Genomic DNA, 21,564 nt, shown 5'->3' with positions numbered 1-21,564 from the left:
TTGACAAAAGGATGAGTAAATTAATAACAAGTCAATGTCTTCATTCCTTTGTTTTCTGAAGAAACAAAACACAACATTTCACATCAATTTGCATATTGTCATAAAATGATTTGCAGGATAATATTTATGGGTGATTTTATACGATACCTCTTTCACTTTGTTTGTTGGGAAGAGTCCACATCTTTTTCCATAAAATATTTCCTACAAATATGATACAACACGATGAATATAAGCTCTTTCTGGAATAAATAACGAATATTCTTATTATAATTTCTGTGATGTGCAAAACGTATTTTCCCTTTTTCAGAAATTAAAGCATTGGGGACAGAAAGAGTAAAAATATATAAATATATGACTGTTTTCGTGGCCGTGTCCCGCGCCTGCGCAGTGAGACCGAGCTGTTGTTTTGCATCGTCACGTGAGCCGCGTCGTCATCAGAGCGAGGTGCCAACATGGCGTCGGACTCTCTCCACCAGGTAAAAACATCAAAAACAACCCATCGGAATCTATTTACCCGTTTATTCTTCTCGAACCGGCTTCATCGCGTTGTGTCGAACTTCAGCGAGTAGGTTTTGTCAGCTGTGACCGCGGCGTACTGAACTTACAGGCTTCTTTTTCTGGTTTAGCACTGGTTAGCTTAGCCGCTGTCACCTGCTTTACAACGGTGTCACCCGAGAGTAAAACACGCCTTCCTTCTGGCCTGATCATTGACCTTATGCTGAACTAATAGCAGTTTTGATCGCAGCGCTAATTTCTTCGTGAAATACACAAATCTACTTCTAGCTAAGCTCTGTGTTGTGGATGTGGGATGGCTGTACCGTGTGGATTCGCTCCTTGACATCGACCAAGTTTTTTGTTTGATAAATGCACCTGTCAACGTGTTATTTCCCCATAATCCACTTCTGCATTTCGCTTGCTGTAATAAAGGGCCATGTTAGAGCCACTTCACGAACAAATGTGTGTATTTATTGTCATCGATTATCATAAAAAGTGAGAAAAGAGAAAGAAACCTGCTAGATGCTAATCATGACTATGTGGGAAACTTATCTGTCTTATTTAACTTATTTAAGTTCCGTGTGCTCTTTCCTCATGTCCTGAATGCTCCATCTTTAAACTATTTCACGTTTCAGTAAATGCATATTGCTTTGTCATCTGCTCAAATGGCATAAAAGCGTTTTCACTTTAAATTTCACCCTACCTTTTACTGAGCTAACTTCAGATATCAAACGTTTTAGCTGCTAAGTTAGACTTTTTCTTGAGGAATGGTGGACTAGTTTTTGGGATGAACAAGTTAGAATTGTATCAGCATATTTATCTTAGACTTGGATCATGTGTATAGATTTAACTTGTCCAATAAAGAATGAAATGCTGCTTACATTTCATTGTAGTAAGCCACTGGTTCATTCTAAATGGACTCACATCAAGCAGTAATTTATTAAGTATTTATCTTCCTACGTACCACCAGGTTATACCAACACTTAAATCATACTTAAATTGGCCTAAGCTTGTATTAAAGGATCTGTATCGTGCTATTTTTGCCATCCCAAAGGCAAAAATAGGCCTTCATATGATATATTTCACCTCTACCACCACTATGGAGCACTATTTTTTTGTGAGAAATGTAAGTTTTTTTCTGGGGGTATTTTGCAAACCCGGAAGACACAACGCTTTGATTCAGTTAACTCCGCCCCCTCTCTCCGAGTTTATGCAGCCGATGCAACTTTTGCAGTAGTAGAAATATAAATATCGCAGCAAAAAGTAAAGTTACTTCACAATGCAGTGTCAGGAGTTGACATCTGCAGCACAGCTTCAAAAACACATGTTTTGATTGACTCACCGCTCTGTCCTGGCCATTTCATCGGGTGTTATAAAATCGGTTATAAAAGTTAATTCACTTTGATTCTGGTGAAGGTTCACCAAACATCCATCAGAGACAGTCACAGAAAAACACTATTTTGGTGATAGTCGCCGAATCCCGGAGAGAAATTCCAACTTCTGGTGAGTGGCCTCTTCTTTAGGAAGGTTGAAAAAAGTCGGTTCTTCCATAGCTAAACGCGCATTTCTCCATGACATTATCGTTAGGTAAGAAAAAAGGTTTCCAGAGTAGGTTAGAAAGAGCTCCTTCTTTACAACATTCAGTGCAACATGACATCTGTTCAGACTCTCGGGTGGTGTTTTTTCCGCAGGGGCAGCGTGGACGCCTCGGGCACTTCCTTTTTTTTTTCGTACAACAGAAATAATGAAAAAGCTGTTTTATAAATTAAAATCAGACCGTAAGGCATTACATTACAAACGTCGGGCTCTTCCTGTTTGACACTATGACGTAAAAAACAGTGTCACAACTCAGTGGTTTTTAGAAGAGTTTTTAAACAAGTTACTTACTATTTGAGTTTAACTAGAATGTATCGTGTTTCATGATATATCGCAATAATATCGTTATTGCGATATTATTATAATTGCAATATCGTTCAGCACTGGTAGGCACCACAGTTTGAGAACCACATAAGCAAACTAACTCGATGTGTTTTCCAGGTGATATTCGAGCACGAAGGAGTCTTCATACACACCAGCAGCGATGAAGACGTTCTGGACCAGGACCTGCTTGTTTCTGGTACACTTCGACTCGTGGACAAGGTAAAGCTGCAGGGGGGTGTTATTCACCAAATGACTGTGTGAGGATGATGATGAGAATGGATAGGATGAGGAATGAGTTCACCAAAGAGTCCGCTCCAGTGTTTCCCCAAGGGACGGATCGGATTTAGTAACGGGTTTGGTAAAGACGGTTGTTTTAACGATCGGTGATTAGTGCTGCATAAAAGGCTATCGTCCTGCCAGGGCCGGGGGCGCTGATTACCGTTAGTTGGTGTGAGAGAAGAGGGGGGAGCAGAGGTTTTACTGTGGACCTATCTAAAGACGCAGCCAAAGCCGTTGTTGATGTTTATAACTTTTGTATTTTTCCAGGACGGTGAAATCCTTGTGGAGTACAAACCTCTGGAAGATACAGTCGACCCCTCCAACATGCTCTGTGCTGGGAAGGTATGTCAATGTTTAAAGTGAGAGTGATATTTATTTATAATACTTTTTTTTTTCACAGTACTAATTTATGATATTTACAAGATTCAGAATTGTGTTTTATTGTGAAACTCTGTCTAGCTTCTGGTTAAAGTAATTTGGGGCCAGAGAAGGTACTGAATGCATTCCAACTCTGAGGAAAAACATGAAAGTAATGTCCACTAAAGTCTATAAACATAATCTAGACCAGGGGTGTCAAACTCATTTTGGGTCGTGGGCCGAAATTAAGCTCCCACGGTGGGTCGCGGGCCGCATATAATAGAGAAAATGTTCCCAACAAATGAATAAAAATAAGCTGTGATTTGGTCAAAGCCCCAACTTAACTGTAGCTTCATAAATAACAACGGCGTACACTTGTATTGCACTTTACAAGCCTATGTCACAAGTTCCTTAAAGTGCTACATAGTAGTCATTATTCATTTACCCCACCCTCGGTGGTGGTAAGCTGTTATTGAAGCCACAGCCGCCCTGCGGCAGACTGTCCATTTACCACGTGGCTATATAATGTGTTGTTCATATCCTGAGCTCTTGTTATGTCAGTGCCCTCTGCTGGACACGTGTGGAACCAGCAGAGGGCTGGTTTCCTTTTTTTAAATGTAATGCCCCCTAGTGGCTAGACTGAGCATTCTGGTTATTCTTTAGAAACAATCATAACTCCGCACAGGAATGGGCTGGAGACTTTTTTTCTTTGCATACTCTGGAATTTATGCTCTACAGGGCAGGGGCCAGAATAAATCATCTCCGGCCCACCGGCCATATGTTTGACACTCCTGATCTAGATTGTAAGAGCCTGTTTGGGTGCTAAAGGCTAGAACTTATGCCTGATAGGTTAAATACAGAGAACAAATGTCTCTTCTTCGTCGGCAAATTCAACTCTAGAGGCGCTGATGTTGTGGCTGTGTTGTTGCAGGATTCGAGTTCGGTGGTGGAGTGGGGCCAGTGTCCAGGAGAGAGAGTGTTGGAGACTCAGCAGAGCTATGAGACCGAGTGGGACATGATCAACGCGGTCAGCTTCAGGAAGAGGCCCTGCTCCAACGGCTCCAATGGAGGAGAGGGTAAGAGTTTGGGAAGTGAGCACTGCAGTTCTGGATGTCATAGGCACAAGACACGGAGACGTGAACACTCAACGACAAGTCGAAATGTTTACATCTGTGTGACTAATTTCACCATGACTTTCATTATTACCATAGTTCAACCCTGAGTGTTCTGTGAAAATATGAGGAAGAACAGTTCACAAGAAGCACAGTCCACTTCTCTGATTCTAAAATAAGACTATTCTTAATCTGCCAAAACTGTGACAACAAAAGCATTCAAGCTAATTAACACTGAACCATTTATAGAGCAAAACTGTTGGAAGTGTGGAAATAAAATCTTGCTGTCAAGAAGCAGCTCCTCTAGTGCAGTCCTTGGTGACACTTTCTTGGGGATGTCTTGAATTAATCAATTAATCAATCAATCAATGGTTAATGATTTGTTTACTTTGAGAGTCCAAAATGGTACTGAAGAAAGCAGCTTTTTAAAGGTAAACAAAAGCTAGCTTATCAGCTAAACCCATTTGAGACCTCTAAATGTCTTCTTGAAATGTGCTGCAGGTGTGGAGGCACCAAGAGCCCCCACACCTGCAGCACAGAGGAGGCGTCACAAGAGGAGCTACAGGAAGCAAAAAAGGGACAAACGAGGAGATGGTGAAAGACAGTTGTGGAGCGGAGGGAGCTGCAGGAAGAGGAAGGAGGATGTGGGGAAGCTGATCAGTGCAGGACACCACGCTCTGAAACAGGGACAAACCCAGGAGCCGCTGCACTGTTTCAGAGGATCAGAGGAGACAGAGGGCAGCCAGACACTTACAGACAACTTATTTTTCCGGATGCAACATTTTTCCCGATCGCCAAGGTCATGTGGGTCAAGTTCACCCACAGTGGCAGCGCGGCTCAGGACTGACACCTGAAGACTATTCTGTTGTACAATGACAATAAAGCACTTACTTACTTATGTAATTATCTTTATTATCTTAATAAAACTTGATTACCAGTGCCGTAACCAGTGTCGGTAGGATTACTCTATAAAGATAATCTGATTACTGATCACTCCTTCTTAACCTGAACCAAACACAGTTTCTCCAATTCGGCTTTACCCAAATCTAAAAGCGTCTGCACTGGAGCTTGCTGCCTACAGACCAGGCTAACGCTTCATTTGAAAGCTAAGACCTACAAATTGATCTAAACTGATCTTTTTCCTTTTATTGCCACTTTTTGTTTAGTTTTTCTAACTTTTCGCTGCACTTTCATCACTTTTTCAGGTCACTTATTCAAGCTTTTTGGTTGCGGTTTCCTCTTTTCCTTCCCGTTTTTGGCGCCATTTTGACTTTTTTTTTTTTTTTTTCAAGAAGCTTTTCGATTTGGGTGAAGCTGAACTGGAGAAAATGTGCTCAGTTCAACAGGTTAAAGTTACTTATGTTTTCAAAAAGGATCAAGCCCGGCTGGTCAGGTCTGCCCCAATTACATGTTGGGAAAAATCCTCCAGTTGGTGTGGCTGTGCTGCCCTTCAAGCGTTTTAATTAGTTTTTCACAGCGAGAACATCTTGTTTCCTGCACTTAACCGACAACGGACCACAACATTCTTCGCTTTAGACGAGATAAACTCAGAGTTAGGTCTTTTCAGCCAGATTGTGTTTTTTATTAGTTGTTTTTTTAAATGTCTGACATTTTATGGATAATTATAATCGGTTTTCAGCTTCAAAATATTACAAATGGCAATAGAAAGTTCTTAAAGTATTATGTTCTTGCCAGGTTTATCATTACTAAGTCTTCTGCCAAATCACAAACCACAGAAAGTCATGATGTTCCCAGGACTGTAGGACTGTTTAGAAAATGTAAACAGCATAAATGTATCCTTTTGTCCGTCCTCAGGCTCGTTGAACCACAGTCACGAACGCAGCCGCTGGGCCTTCAGCTTCAGCCTCAGAGACCTGCGCTCCGTCACGATAAAGGAGGAAGGATGGTGCTTCCTGGTTTTCAAACTAAAAGACTCGTCCTCCGCTCTCCCCCCGCTCCACTTCCATCAAGGCGGCAGCCAACAGTTCCTGGACGCGGTCAGGAGATACGCTCTACTCAGCGAGTGAGTACGACCAGGATCTGACGTCATTATGTGGCACAATACAACAATCAGTGGGAGTCGCTCTTATCTGTCGTAGAGTTTCTGTGTGGCATTTAAAGAGGGGGTATTGTGCTTTTTGTTCATGATCTCATACACATCTTTATCACTATCTCACACTTTGTTGTTTAGAAAATGGAATATTTCTCTAGAACAGCTGAAACAAAATATCCAGTAGTTCCACCTTCTGATTTTCACGTGATCTCACCATAAGCCCCTCCTGATTGCCTCCTCTGACTCCCCTTTGCTGCACAGCTGTTTCTAGAGAAAGAAAAAAGCTAGAGCGAGTGGCCCGTGTGGCTGTGTAGCTATGGCAAGAGTTTTTACCTCGCATTGAAGGCATTAAAGGAATAGGCCACCGTTTTTTGCACATATTTTGCGATATGTTCTTACCGTAGCTTATACGAATTGATGTCACGCAAATGTTGGTAGCATTTTTCCTCTCCCAGCAAAGGTATAGTTCCAAACTGGGGTGAGTTATAAGCTACCAAGCTGATCCACGTTTTCCCGATTTAAATACAGTTACTGAGCCTTTACACGATCCAGGTCTAGTTACACAAAATTAAACATGTGGATTTTGTAAGTGGAAATAAAGGGGCTATTCCTTTAAACCTACATGTTCCAGCCATGTCCTAATGTGTAGAACAAGCTCAGACCTGTTCGTCGAAACCTCGAAAATTCTGCACTGTCACTCAGAAAGTTGTTACTTCGGGTCTGAAGTGCCGTCATGCACAAGCTTAAAGGGATATTTCAGGATTTTTGACATCGGGCCTCATTTCCTAGTTATCCAGAGTGTTGCTGATACCTGGAGATATTTTGTTTGTAATTCATGCAGTTCTTATATTTGAAGAGTTTCGTGGTGCTAGGCTAATGCAAAGCTAGCGCATTTTTTATGGTATCAGCTAGCCTGCATTATAAACAGTCTGACCCGCTCCACAGAGCACCTGAGGCAAATCGCTTATAACACCAGACTAACCATATAAATGTCTGTGTCCATAGAAACATTTTAACCATTTTGCATTTAAAAGAACTTATATTTGAGCAGCATCAGCTTCGTGGTTGTATAAGCTACGCAGCGGCGGAGTGATCTGCTAGAAAATAGTCCCTCAAAATGCGATCATTCATGTGATGCAAGGTCAGTTATATTCCAAAAATTATTCTATCAACACAGACATTTATATGGTTAGTCTGGTGTTATAAGTGATTTGCCTCAGGTGCACTGTGGAGCGGGTCCGACTGTTTTTAATGCAGGCTAGCTGATACCATAGAAATGCGCTAGCCTTGCATTAGCCTAGCGCCACGAAACTCTTCAAACATAAGAACTGCATGAATTACAAAAAAATTATCTCCAGGTATCAGCAACACTCTGGATAACTAGGAAATGAGGCCCTATGTCAAAAATCCTGAAATATCCCTTTATTATAGAAGCTGCAGTACGCGTAAGACCTGAGGTGGCAGTAGAGAGTATAAAATGACTAACTCGCATCTAGTCTCTTTAAAGGAATAGGCCACCGTTTTTACATACTAAGATATGTTCTTACCTAGCCTTAGCCGAGTTAATATATACCCGTCTGGTCTTTGTCCGTGCGCTCTGTCACGCGAACGGAGCACATACGCAGCCTCTCCCACATGTCATATAGCTCCAAAAAAGCTCACGATAGAAGCTACCAAGCTCTTCCAGGTGTTCCCTATTTAAATAAAGTTACGTGAAGCGTTTTCATGCGAAGTATATTTACACAGAAATGTAACATGTCGATTTTATAAGCAGATAAAAAGGGGTACTATATTGTTAGGCATAATGATACGAGGAGCAAAACGTCTGCGCAGTAACTCCTAAAGACGTCCCCCGCTCACTTCCGTCAATAGAAGCTGCGTGACTTGTAGAGAGCCTTTTACAACTAGCAGAAAATGTATTTTCGGAAAGTGCTCTCGCATTTCTACCTCGTGGTAGAGGTCCTGAGTCCTGTGTCGTCGTCCGGGGTGAGTTGGAAATCTGTGAAACATTACTACACTATATACTTACATTTCTGTGTAAATATACTTCGCATGAAAACACACGTAACTTTATTGTTACGCCCTCTATGGTCTAGGGAACAAAGGACGAAACATGGTAGATTTAAAACTAAAACTGCGCATTTTATTCTTACAAAAATAAGTAATAAGTGAACAAAAGGAGGCCCAACGGGTAAAACAAAAATAACACTAACAAAAACCAAAAGATGAAAACGAACAAAACAAGAACTACTTAGAAAATTTACCAAACAAAGATTCAAACGAATATGCAAATTAGTTCCTAAAAACAAACAACACAACTTAAGGAACTAATACTAAACGAAGCGTCTGAACAGAAACAAACAAGTCACTAACAAATTTCGGCTAGCCATAGTGACAGAACATAACGACGCTAAGGCGAACTGGGTTGCTCAACTCCCAGCCGCCTCGAACAAGGCGAAAGTCCATTGCTTTAACGGGAGTGGCCTTCCAGGTGCTGATTCTGATTGGCGAGCCGGTTGACGAGCCTGGTCTGTGGATTGGTCCGCCGTGGTGTCGGTTGTCCAATCCGTGGCGAGCCGGCGGAACAGGTGCGGACCAGTCATACGGCGGGCCTCGCCAAGCGGTTTCGCATATATTAAACAAAACGGAAATTCTAAACAGAAATAACGGGAGTGCACCGGGGCTGAAGATCCCCATCCGTAACATTATTTAAATAGGGAGCACGTGGAAGAGCTTGGTAGCTTCTATCGTGAGCTTTTTTGGAGCTATATGACATGTGGGAGAGGCTGCGTATGTGCTCCGTTTGCGTGACAGAGCGCACGGACAAAGACCAGACGGGGATATATTAACTCGACTAAGGTTAGGTAAGAACATATCTTAGTATATAAATACGGTGGCCTATTCCTTTACGCTTAGCCAAAGATCGAGAGGAAGGAAAGCATTTCCTTCCTCTCAATCTTTGGAGCGGCCACCTCGCTGCTGGCTTGAAACACAACTCCAGGTCTGTTGTTGAAGAGAGAACAACATTGAAACATGGTTACAATGTTGAACATGGAAAGTGGATGTTTGTAGTGTTTATGTGTATTTGGATGGATGGACATATTTTATATTGTACTTATTCACCAACTCCGGAGCATCTGCTAGAAGCTTTGACAGTTATTAAATGAACTGTACTAAAAATGAAGACCTTAAATATATATTTATTTGGAAATGGTGACTTTTTTACACCAGCAGTTTATCAAAAATACAAAAAAGATGGTCCAAGCACATTTGGTTGCAGGTTTTTCTGAAACTTTATGCAAGTGTTTTGTCAGTTTTAATCAATATTTTGATAGAAAGATTCCCGTTTTGCCCAATTTTTTTCTATTATTGCATTTGTGGCATTAGAACCATTTAATTTTCTGCACTAAATTTCCTTGACCGCTTCTTCCTCTACATTCAGCGACAAATTACCAAAATGAAGTGTCAGTCCGAGTGTTTTTTACTTCCTTCTCGCTGACATTTGTTATAAATTTGCATGTAAACCAACACCTTTGCTCTTCTCCCTCAAAAACGCTGACACACAAAGCGCTAAGAGAGAATCTGCATATTTCAAAAGTTCAAACAATGACACCATTTGTCTTCATAGATTAAAATGTTCACTGTTCAGAGGTTTCCAGAAGTGATTTATATGCTAATGTGATTTATTTACATGCATTGGAAGCAGGAGGGCCGCGCCTCGCCGCCGCCGCCACCGCTGCTTCTGAGGGCGTTTTATTTTTGCCGGTAGCTCTTATTAAAGTTCTTATCTGGCCCGTTTCAATAATAGAAGCGTATTCGTAAGTGTCCGTGGGTCCAGGCTCCGAGCACTGTTTATTTATTATTACACCTCACGGCTGCGTGTGTGAAGATAAAAAGATGAATGGGCCGTTGGGTTGAATCGATATCTTTTTTCCGCGGTTTCCAGGGAACAGGTGATGAGTCATGGTGAGATTTTACAGTGGGGGGGGGTAATTAAAATTGTACAATGAATGAATGAATGGAGCTATATATCTAGTAGGAGAGGGTTTGGCAAGTATTTAGACCAGTGATTTCACTCGGGATACAAGGTCGTAAAAAATCCGTCATGAGCTATTTTCATCAGTCATTAATTCATCCCATTATATGCATCTTTTTAGGTGTTTAATGAGATATATACCTATTATTGCAGGATAAATGGAGCTAAACTAGACATGATTTCTGATCAGAATCTTGGAACTCGTTTCCTTGGGGAATTAAAGCAGAACTAAGTAACTTGTTTACCTTAATAAGTCCCTCTGGGGGTAATACAAGTGTTAATGAGATGATTGGAGGGTCTTTCATCTCCCCCTGGTGTCTCTGGCCAGAAAACTACAATTGCAACTTGACTGCCTCTGGGTCGGTGTCACCAATACACACTAATGGAATCAAGAAGAAGAAGCTAGCAGGGTAACGGGCAAAGCTAATTTCAGGCTAGCGACACTTAAAGGAATAGGCCACCGTTTTTACATACTGAGATATGCTCTTACTTCACTTTAGTCGTGTTAATATATCCCCGTCTGGTCTTTGTCCGTGCGCTCTGCCAGGCAAACGGAGCACATACGCAGCCTCTCCCACATGTCACATAGCTCCAAAAAAGCTCACGATAGAAGCTACCAAGCTCTTCCACGTGTACCCTATTTAAATAAAGTTACGTGAAGTGTTTTCATGCGAAGTATATTTACACAGAAATGTAGCATGTCGATTTTATAAGCAAATAAAAAGGGGGACTATATTGTGAGGCGTAATGATACGAGGAGTAAAACGTCCGCGCAGTAACTCCTAAAGACTTCCCCCCCTCACTTCCGTCAATAACCTTTAGGAGTTACTGCGCGGACGTTTTACTCCTCGTATCATAAGAGCATATCTCAGTATGTAAAAACGGTGGCCTATTCCTTTAAAGAGGGGGTATTATGCAAAATCGACTTTTTCAAGCTTTACATCATGTTATTATGTCATTCCCTCATTAAAAACATGCCTTGGTTGCCAAGTATTGCCTTGGCACATTCACGTATTTTTGAGTAATCTGTAAAAACTCTGATGGCAGCCATTTTAGGGATAGGTTTGCCTGAGTCCTCCTAGGAACGTCCCCACCTCCTGGAGACGCCTCCGAGCTTTCGTCACCAGCCGAGTAACCAACCACTGCTCCTCAGCAGAACCCCCTCCCCACTGATGCCACAGACAGTGTGTGGAGGGGGCGTGTCGTAAAGGGTCAGTGGTTCTTAAAGAGACAGAGGCCTATTTCAAGACATTCACTACAGCCATTTTGAGAGAGCAATTTTATACAAGGCAGTTATTCTAATTTACTGCATTTACAGACCAACAGAAGGTTTGGTCATCATTGTAGTGTGCTATAGACTGGTGCTATGTGATTGAAAAAAGCATAATACCCCCTCTTTAAACAGTGTTTACAGTATTTATTTGTAATTATCTCCATTGTGTAATTGGATGGACAATATCCATCTCTCCCTTTGTCTTTTCTGTCAGCGTAGTTTCCATGTGGCCTCTAGGGGCCACGTGGAATCCTTCGCCTATTTATCCAAGTCTTTGTGCTCTGAGCTCTGAGCGTGCGTCCCGTTGGCCAATCCCGGCATTAAAAGGCTGTTTCGTTGCCGTGTATAATACAAATCGAAACCACGCAGCAGTTCACAGTGATGTCGCTGCGCTTTATGATGGACGGCTTTCAAAATTTTCTGTCAAAGCAAAAAAATATCCCATAAATGACGGGGAATTTGCGGTTAATGTAACAACACTGATGTCCTCTGCAAAAATGAATATCTTGTCACTATGAGGTCTTGTTTTAAAAGGAATGGCACAGTGTGGGTCGGTGCGCCATCTGAGATTATCCCCTCAACCTCTAGAATGTCGAACACATCCTTTACAATGCTGTTGTTTCAGATGTGCTGATGATGAGTCCTGTTTGCTGGTGAGCACGCCCAACAAAGCCCTGTCCCAGTCGTTTGAAAACCTGCTGGACGACAACAACTACAGCCTTGTCAACGTAAGCTGCAAAACTCCCATACGCCAACGAGTCAAAGACATTCATGGACAGGAAGCCACTGTCCCAGCACGGGCCCAGAGTAGATTATAGAGATGCCATTCAAATTTAAAGAGCCGGTTTTACATTCTTTGCAAATGTAGCGAAATCTGCCATTTTGTTAGCAATATGGAACAATTATCCATAGAGTAAAAGCAAGAGCCAAAACAAAAAGCACTGAAATAATGTGTGCTTTGCAGAAGTTGAAGAAGGACCCGTACGTGACGACTCTGGGTGGTTTCTCCAAAGTCACTAACTACCTGTTCGATGCACTGCGCGGGTCAGAGGAGCAGGCACAGCGCCCCCCGGAGGAAATGGCTGATCTGCTCGGAGAGGTGATGTGACTGATTTGATGTACTCAGACTCGACTTCACAAATCTTTTTGTTTTAGGTTAATTATTATCAATTTTGAGTATTTTTTTTCCTGACCTTTATTTAACCGGGACTTTCTTCTCGACAGGTGATCCCAGGACTGGACATCAACCAACAGGAGGAGCCGGGCTTTGAGGTCATCACCAGGGTGAGAGAAGAGCGTAGTTCATACTGTTGTTGTGTCCTTGGGCAAGACACTTCACCCACCTCGTCCGTGTGAATGTGCCGCGTGAGTGACGGGTCGGAGCTGGAGCCAGTGAATTTCAATCAAATCGTCGATGTCTGGCCAATTGGGATGGTGTGTTTTACTTGACAGGTCTTCAGCCTCATGTGGTGGTGACGGTCACAAGTCATTGTTAGATGCAGCCCGGAGTCCAAATTCGTCCCTCAGTCTGAAACTGTACTTTTTACTCTACATGATGAATGCTAAATGATTAGAACTTCAAATTAGCAATGTCCAGATCAGATATTCACAATTGGTATTGTTAGCCGATTTAAGTATTTTGAGAGTATCCGTGTCCGATCCCCAAAAAGACGGCCGTCAATCTGCAGTCCTAAATCTTAATCCTAAATTTAAAGCTAAATCCAAAATTTTTGGCATGTTTATGGAAAGGCCTGTAATAGTCGCCAACTGGTGAAACTAATGGCTCTTGCCAGGTTAGTAGCAATGTATTACTACAATGTATTAATTATTCTTACAAAGAATATAACATATATTCTATAAAAATATAAAGATACAAAAAGATATCGGATGGTTAAAGCAATACTAAGAAGCTTGTTTACCTTTTGTAAATCCGTTCCATAGTCCCTGTGGGGGTAATACAAGTGTTAATGAGATGATTGGAGGGTCTTTCATCTCCCCCGGTGTCTCTGGCCAGAAAACCACAATTGCAACTTGACTGCCACCGGGTCGGAGTCACCAATACACACTAATGGAATCACGAAGAAGAATCTAGTAGGCTAACAGGCAACGCTAACTGCGGGCTAGCGTCACTTAAACAGTATTTACAGCTAAGTTTGAGTGAAAAAAATGATTTTCATTGTGTACTGTACAATATCCCTTTGTCCCTTTGTCCTTTCTGTCAGCGTAGTATTTACACTCATGGACAATTAATAAGTAATTTGGAACACGCTACGACACCTGCAGGCACTTATGGCCTCTAGGGGCATGAGTTACTTAGTACTGCTTTAACACACAGCTGTGTATTAACAACATATTTGGAACAGTTGGTTGGGCGGGTCGTCTCATGATCGGAAGGTCGGGTTCGAATCTCAGCTGCTGAGGGTGCCCACTCTCATTGTGTCCTTGGGCAAGACGCTCCATGTCTACGTACATTGGTGTATGAATGAGAGAGTGAATGGGTGACTGGTTGCTTGCTGTAAAGCGCTTTGGGCCTAATGAAGGTAGAAAAGCGCTATATATGCTATTTACCATATTTATAAATCCAAGCCTAATCATATTTTCCTTCTTAAGATTGACATGGGCTCTCGTCCGGCCGTGTCCAGGGGCGACCCGGTGTCTGTGGAGGAGTGGACCAAACACCAGGACCCAGAGGGGCGGGTGGTCCGAGTGCCGCAGCTCAAAAAGGCCATCTTCAAAGGGGTACTACACACAAGACACACTTAGTGTAACTGTATAATTCTGATCGTTTTAAAGGGTTAACTGTTGTTTTTATTATCCAGGGTCTGTGTCACGCTGTGAGGAAAGAGGCCTGGAAGTTCTTGTTGGGTTATTTCCCCTGGGACAGCACAGCGGAGGAGAGGAAGGCTCTGCAGAGGAGTAAAACGTAAGAACCACACAAGTAAAAGCCTTTCGTAATCGGGATTTTGTTTTTTTTATTATTGTCCACATTGGTTTTCCCAGGGATGAGTATTTCCGGATGAAGCTGCAGTGGAAGTCTGTGAGTGAGGAGCAGGAGAGAAGAAACTCGCGGCTCCGGGATTATCGCAGTCTCATCGGTAACTATTTATCACCAGTTCTGATCCATAGGTGTTCGTGGCCACCGTTCTTCATTTCTTTGCTCTTGTGTTTTCCAGAGAAGGACGTGAACCGCACTGACAGAACAAACCGCTTTTATGAAGGCATCGATAACCCAGGTTTAGTTCTGCTCAACGACATCCTCATGACCTACTGCATGTTCGACTTCGACCTCGGTGAGAAAACCGAGTTTCTGTGTGTAACTACAGTTCTATGATTCCCAGAGGATGTTAATGTTGTTTTTTTTCCTCCAGGTTACGTGCAGGGCATGAGTGACCTCCTGTCTCCGATCCTGTATGTGATGGAGAATGAAGTGGATGCTTTCTGGTGCTTTGTTTATTACATGGAACAAATGGTGAGTAATATTTAGGTTTAAATTGAAAATGATGAGCTTGATTTTTGCTTGTTGGTGTAAAATCTTTTTCGTACAAATGTATCACTTCATAATATTCCCTCAGCATCATAACTTCGAGGAGCAGATGCAGGGGATGAAGACGCAGCTGGTGCAGCTCAGTTCTTTGCTGCGGCTGCTCGACTTGGCCTTTTGGAACTACCTCGGTACGAAACACACTAATGGATAAGAGAAATAAACATTTCATGATTCAGAGGTGAAGATTGTTAAAACTCTGCCTTCTCCGACAGAATCCCAGGACTCTGGTTATTTGTACTTCTGTTTCCGGTGGCTGCTCATCCGGTTCAAGCGAGAGCTGAGCTTTCAGGACGTGCTGAGGCTTTGGGAGGTGACTGTGTTTGTAAAACTGTGATTTATCTATTTACTTGTTCATTTAACAGGAAAGGCGAGTTTATTTGTAGAGCACAACACATACACAAGGCAATTCCAGGTGCTTCACAGTTGGATCAAATTACAAGAAGGTTCATGTAATCATTCCCGCTGTTCTGTGCGGGCTGCTCTCTTCAAAAATCCTACTGGCCTCTGGATGGGTCACATGACCGTCTGATCTCCGCTACAAACAGGAAAGCTGCTCTTTGAATTGAAGAAGAGAAAAGGTAGAAGCACAAATTTTGTCTTGGCCGAGGGAAATAAAAAAATGAAGACTGAGAAGGCCAGAAGGAAAAGGCGGATGTCTCCTTATTTTATCAGCTTGAGGCGAAAGTAACAGGTCTAGCACCTCTAGTGCAGATAAAATACTTTCAGTGACAGAGTTTGCCTGGCCTGCCAGACACTCCTCCTTTCTGTTCAAAAGAAGAACCTGGACAGCTCCTCGCAGCCGATCATTTCAAGATTTTACCCACATCGGTCCAATCACGCACCGAGAGATGGGACTTCATTAACCCAAAAGACGGAAGCCGTCACCACACTCTACCAAAACGATAGAGATGGCGTGTGTGGCGAGTGATACCACGTTTCCTTCTGCTCTTTTCTCTGTTTTAAATAATTTAAAAAAAAATGTAATCCCTAAAACTGGAGCAAGAAACAGCGTTCGAAGCGTTGCTCGTAAATAATGATGTTTTTTGAAAGACTTCCTGACGCTTGTTGCTGCGACGTATCTAGCGTTGTTCTGATTGGTTGATGCCGTCTGTCAATCACGCCCACCGGGAAATTGTTGAGATCACGCTGCTCCCAGACTATATATCTATGACATTGCCTGGCCTGCCAAACTACTTGCTTTTTCAGAGTCACAGTTAAAAATAACAGTTTTTAGCCTGGATTTGAACATTGAAGACTGTTCTAGATTTTATCTGTGTTAAACTGAAACACAGCCTGTTTAGTCCTGACTCTGGGACCAGCACAAGACCACTTCCTGAGGTTCTCACAGCCCGAGATGGTTCATATGTTTCTAACATGTCTGAGATGTTCTTTGGTGCTCAACCATGAAAAGACTTGTAACAAGCAGAGCTGTTTTAAAGTAGGGCTGAAACAACTAATCGATTAATCGACGCTTATCGATTATTGAAATAGTTTAACTGTTTTAGTAATCGATTAATCGTTTTCTGGTTCACACAGACTCCAATAGAGCAAAAATGACATGAAAATGTAGTATTTTTGATGCATTGGTTTTGTTAGGGTCTGTAGTGTTGTGTACATTGTAAATTTCATGAATATCTGTTTGTGTCTCATCCAATCAGAAGCAGAATTAGCGCTAAAAGCCTCCTACAAACATTTACTTTAAGTTTACTCCATCAACACATCCTCAAGCAGGTTTTAAGGTTAAGGTTAAGGTAGACTTCATTAATCCCTGTAGGGAAATTCATTCTCTGCATTTGACCCATCCTCAATGCCTCTGGGGCGACCTGTAGGAGCTGCCAGCGTGGTCAGAAACACCTGGCTGGAGGATTCGCCTATTGTACATGTTTTTAGTGGTAGGGGAAATCGGAGTACCCGGAGGAAACCTACGCGGACACGGGGAGAACATGCACACACAGAAAGGCTGCGCTACCGTGCCGGTTTAGCTATGTGATTAAAAAAAATTAAAAAATACAATTTTCCTACACCATTCACATCGATAGATTAATCGATTGTGCGACAAGAAGCCAGTGCAGAAACAGGAGCACTGGACTAATATGGTCATACTTCCTGGCTCCTGGCAGCATTACAGTAGTACAGTAAACACGGATGAGTCACTGGTTTAGACACTATACTTTTGATCTCTGCAATGTTTATGTTGGAAAAACTTAACGTTGACGTTAATGTGATGAAGAGACAGGAGTAACAGACATATTGACACAGGACATAACAATAACACGTCAGTAAAGTGCGCACAGCCCTTCACCAAATCATTCTTAAATCAGGGTTAGATCATGACTAGTTATGCAGAGTAAAAGAAATGAAACGTGTCGTTTGCAGGTCATGTGGACAGAGCTGCCCTGTGAGAACTTCCACCTCCTCGTGTGCTGTGCCATTTTAGACTCAGAGAAACAGAAGATCATGGAGGAAAACTACGGCTTCAACGAAATCCTCAAGGTACCGCGGTTATTTAGGGGAAAGTCATGTGCAGTAAAATAGTGGATCTGATCTTTTCGTTTCTTTGCAGCACATCAATGAACTATCGATGAAGCTGGACATCGAGGAGATTCTGCAGAAAGCTGAAGGAATCTGTCTGCAGATAAAGAACTGCAAGGTCAGTAAAGATAGAGGTTCGAGTTAAAGGTGGGGTCATGTGTAACTGGACATAAAAAGAAACTTTAATGGAGTAACAAAAAGCAGCAGAGGCGGCTACGTCTGGTTAGTCCAAGTGTTGGCGTCCAGATTGCACCTTTCATTACGGAAAAAATCATAATTGAGCCAGAAGTACAGTGTGCAATGAACAGACTTTACAGAAAAACAAGGATTCATGGAGTCTTATCGCTTCTGTTCATGACGCATGAAGAAGAGCAGCTCCATATCAAAGACGAAAGGTGAGTCTGGCTTGAAATTAATGGTCGGATTGTGCTTTTAAAAAATATTTACAGATAGTTGTCAAATGCAGTGATGCACATGTCCTTGCGGTACATACGTCCCTTTCGATCGGCAAGGAAAGCGCTTCTCTTTGGTCCTCATGGTGGTGAGCTGACTTTGCTGTAATACCACCCCCTGGTGGACACTTTGGAAATATTATTCTTATGTAGCTTTGGATCTCCCGAGCACTGCTTAACGCATTGAGGCTGTGCTGTTTTGGGGATTTAGCTGTCGAGTGTCAAGAATCCAGACCATGTTTCATGATATTTGTAGCACCACAGTGTATTCTATGTTATAGCTATGGACACATGCTATGCTTTGTTTGAAAGACGAGAATCTAAGCTCTCCGTAGGTGAAAACAGTTTAATTCTATGAGTAATGAGTGTTTTATGAAACACTCTCCTTTCCTCTCTCCTCCCCTCTCCTCCCCTCTCCTCTCCTCCTCTCTCCTCCTCTCTCCTCCCCTCTCCTCCCCTCCCCTCTCCTCCCCTCTCCTCCGCTCTCCTCCCCTCTCCTCTCCTCCCCTCTCCTCTCCTCCCCTCTCCTCCCCTCTCCTCCGCTCTCCTCCCCTCTCCTCTCCTCCCCTCTCCTCCCCTCTCCTCCCCTCTCCTCCGCTCTCCTCCCCTCTCCTCTCCTCCTCTCTCCTCCTCTCTCCTCCCCTCTCCTCTCCTCCTCTCTCCTCCCCTTTCCTCCCCCTCCTCCTCTCCTCCTCTCTCCTCCCCTCTCCTCCCCTCTCCTCCGCTCTCCTCCCCTCTCCTCTCCTCCCCTCTCCTCCCCTCCCCTCTCCTCCCCTCTCCTCCGCTCTCCTCCCCTCTCCTCTCCTCCTCTCTCCTCCTCTCTCCTCCCCTCTCCTCTCCTCCTCTCTCCTCCCCTTTCCTCCCCCTCCTCCTCTCCTCCTCTCTCCTCCCCTCTCCTCTCCTCCTCTCTCCTCCCCTTTCCTCCCCCTCCTCCTCTCTCCTCCTCTCTCCTCCCCTCTCCTCTCCTCCTCTCTCCTCCCCTTTCCTCCCCTCTCCTCCTCTCTCCTCCTCTCTCCTCCCCTTTCCTCCCCCTCCTCCTCTCTCCTCCTCTCTCCTCCTCTCTCCTCCCCTCTCCTCCTCTCTCCTCTCTCCTCCCCTCTCCTCCCCTCTCCTCCTCTCTCCTCCCCTTTCCTCCCCCTCCTCCTCTCTCCTCCTCTCTCCTCCCCTCTCCTCTCCTCTCCTCCTCTCTCCTCCTCTCTCCTCCCCTCTCCTCCCCTCTCCTCCCCTCTCCTCTCCTCCTCTCTCCTCCCCTTTCCTCCCCCTCCTCCTCTCTCCTCCTCTCTCCTCCCCTCTCCTCTCCTCTCCTCCTCTCTCCTCCCCTTTCCTCTCCTCTCCTCCTCTCTCCTCCCCTTTCCTCCCCCTCCTCCTCTCTCCTCCTCTCTCCTCCCCTCTCCTCCTCTCTCCTCCCCTTTCCTCCCCTCTCCTCCTCTCTCCTCCCCTCTCCTCCTCTCCTCTCTTGGCACTCAATGTGTTTAAAACCTGGCTCCAAATAGTTAATTTTTTTCTAAGAATTGCTGTGACCCATGTGACAACGCTGGGCTGTTTATCATTTTTGAACTGCGCTGGTGTTTGTGTAGCAGTAATAAACATTTGAAGCCTAAATCGATGATTGATCGGCTCTAGAGCTCTGTGGAGGCTCGTAGCCAGTCCAGGTTCCCGCCTTTTTGCCCTTTTAAGGAACTGGCTTCGTAGGAGGAGATTGAGCAGCTATGTTAGTTTCACAACGCCACACGGGATCATTGCTATGAATGGGGCTGAATCGATAACCAGCTGTCTCTCTCTTGTATATTATATCTATGGTCTCTTGCAACGTAACCGTGTCACCAAAGTGTTCCTGGTCTAACTGAAAAAGCACTAGCCCCAAAAACGATGCTGAAGCGGTCCCCCTTCTAAAAACCACCCAGCCCCATCAGATCTGCAAACGGTTCCTCCGGAGCCTGAGTCTGACCCGTTTAATGTTTTGCCTGATGTCCTGAGATATCAAAACAAGCCGCGCCCCCTTTACCTCATCATACGAAGTTAAAAGCTGTTTCTAAACGTCCTCTCCTTCTCCCGCAGGAATTGCCGCGTTCCGTGAGCTCCATCCTGGGTTTTTCCTGTGAAGCGCCTCCGTCAGAACCGGCCCCTCACAGACCCGCGCACCGAGCGGACGCCTGCTCCAACGGACACGGACATTTCACAGAGACGCCCGCCTTCGTATCCTAACACCCGGGACCGGAGAGCGAGGGGGACATGTACAGACAGAAGCTTATTTTTGTAATTTCTTGTACCATTTTTGACTTTGTTGAGTAGCCATTCCTTCCTTATCCTGTTTTTTGTTTTTTTTGTTTTTTTAAAGAAGGGGAACGATTTAACTTGCTACGATGGAAATGGACTGGTGAGAAAGAAATAAAGATTTAAAATACAGGCCCCACAAATCAACAAATAACACCAAAGAAATAAGCAAAGTTGCATCGTTCCCCTTTTCTCACTTGCGTTGGGTTATCGAAGCAAAGACTGCACTTCTTCTAAAGGCCTGTGGTTCTCACTGTTCACACCGTCTGCCAACAAAATAAACAAACCTTCCAGGTAGGACTAGTATCGACAATTATGAAGATCTCAATATTTCAGGGGAATGTCTCGATAACGATGAAGCGATATTTTTGCAAACCATGAGGAATATGAGATATGAGATATGTGCCACTTTGTTGCTCAAAAGGATAACACTTTCCATAATTATCCTCCCAATTTGTTTTACAATATTTCCCACTTTTTTAATCCCCATTTTTTTAAACAATTTTTTCCACTGTTCTCCAATTTGTTTCACTTTTTTTTCTTTTCGTTTTTTCCCCTCATTTTTTCACATTTTTCTCAACTTTTTTTTTTCCACTTTTCGCCTCAAAATTTCCCCATTTCTAATTTTTTCACATTTTTTTTTTTCATTTTTTCACCATTTTTTTCACTTTTCTCTTTTTTTTTCAAATTTAAAAAAATTAAAATTTAACTTTTCACCTCAAATATTTCCACCTTTTACCCCCCATTTTTTCACGAAATTGTTCCACTTTTTTTTTTTTTTTACAGTTTTTCCCCATTTTCCCAATTTCTTATAAATTTTTTCCCCTCATTTTTCCCCGCTTATTCCCTTCATTTCCCCCTCAAATGTATCCACCTTTTACCTCCCATTTCCCCCCCCAAATTGTTCCACATTTTTTTCACTTTTACCTCTAATTTTTTTTTTCTCAATTTTCCCCTGTGTTTCCAAAATTGTTCCTCTTTTCCCCCTTTTCCTACAATTTGTTCTACTTTTTTATTTCAGTTTTCCCACCATATTCCCATATTTTTCCCTCACTTTTTCTCAATATCGTCTCCCTATTTTCCCCATTTTTTTTTTTTTTTTCCTCTACTTTTTCCACTTATTCCCTCAAATTCATCCCCCTTTTACCCCCATTTTCCCCCCAAATATTTCCACATTATTTTCCCCTCATTTTTCCCAATTTTGTCCCCCCTGTTTCTAAAACCGTTCCCCTTTTCC

At 43.2% G+C, this 21,564-nt stretch overlaps 1 protein-coding gene across 1 annotated transcript; it reads left to right on the top strand.

Annotated features, from left to right (window-relative positions):
- Positions 1–430: 430 nt before the first annotated feature.
- tbc1d15 (TBC1 domain family, member 15) lies at positions 431–20,600 on the top strand. Its single transcript, XM_079560408.1, has 18 exons — positions 431–476; positions 2,533–2,634; positions 2,962–3,036; positions 3,983–4,127; positions 5,979–6,186; positions 12,151–12,253; positions 12,490–12,624; positions 12,750–12,809; positions 14,136–14,264; positions 14,345–14,448; positions 14,526–14,620; positions 14,699–14,815; positions 14,894–14,994; positions 15,098–15,197; positions 15,282–15,379; positions 17,446–17,562; positions 17,633–17,719; positions 20,112–20,600. Exons 1-18 carry the CDS (start codon positions 453–455, stop codon positions 20,256–20,258), a joined length of 1,947 nt encoding a protein of 648 aa, XP_079416534.1. The 5' UTR covers positions 431–452; the 3' UTR covers positions 20,259–20,600.
- The last annotated feature ends 964 nt before the right edge of the window (positions 20,601–21,564 follow it).

The sequence above is a fragment of the Gobius niger genome (assembly GCF_951799975.1).
Source record: "Gobius niger genome assembly, chromosome: 7".
Classification (NCBI taxonomy): Eukaryota; Metazoa; Chordata; class Actinopteri; order Gobiiformes; family Gobiidae; genus Gobius; species Gobius niger.
The sequence above is the reverse complement of the archived record's forward strand: the minus strand, read 5'-3'. Positions and strand labels throughout refer to the sequence as shown.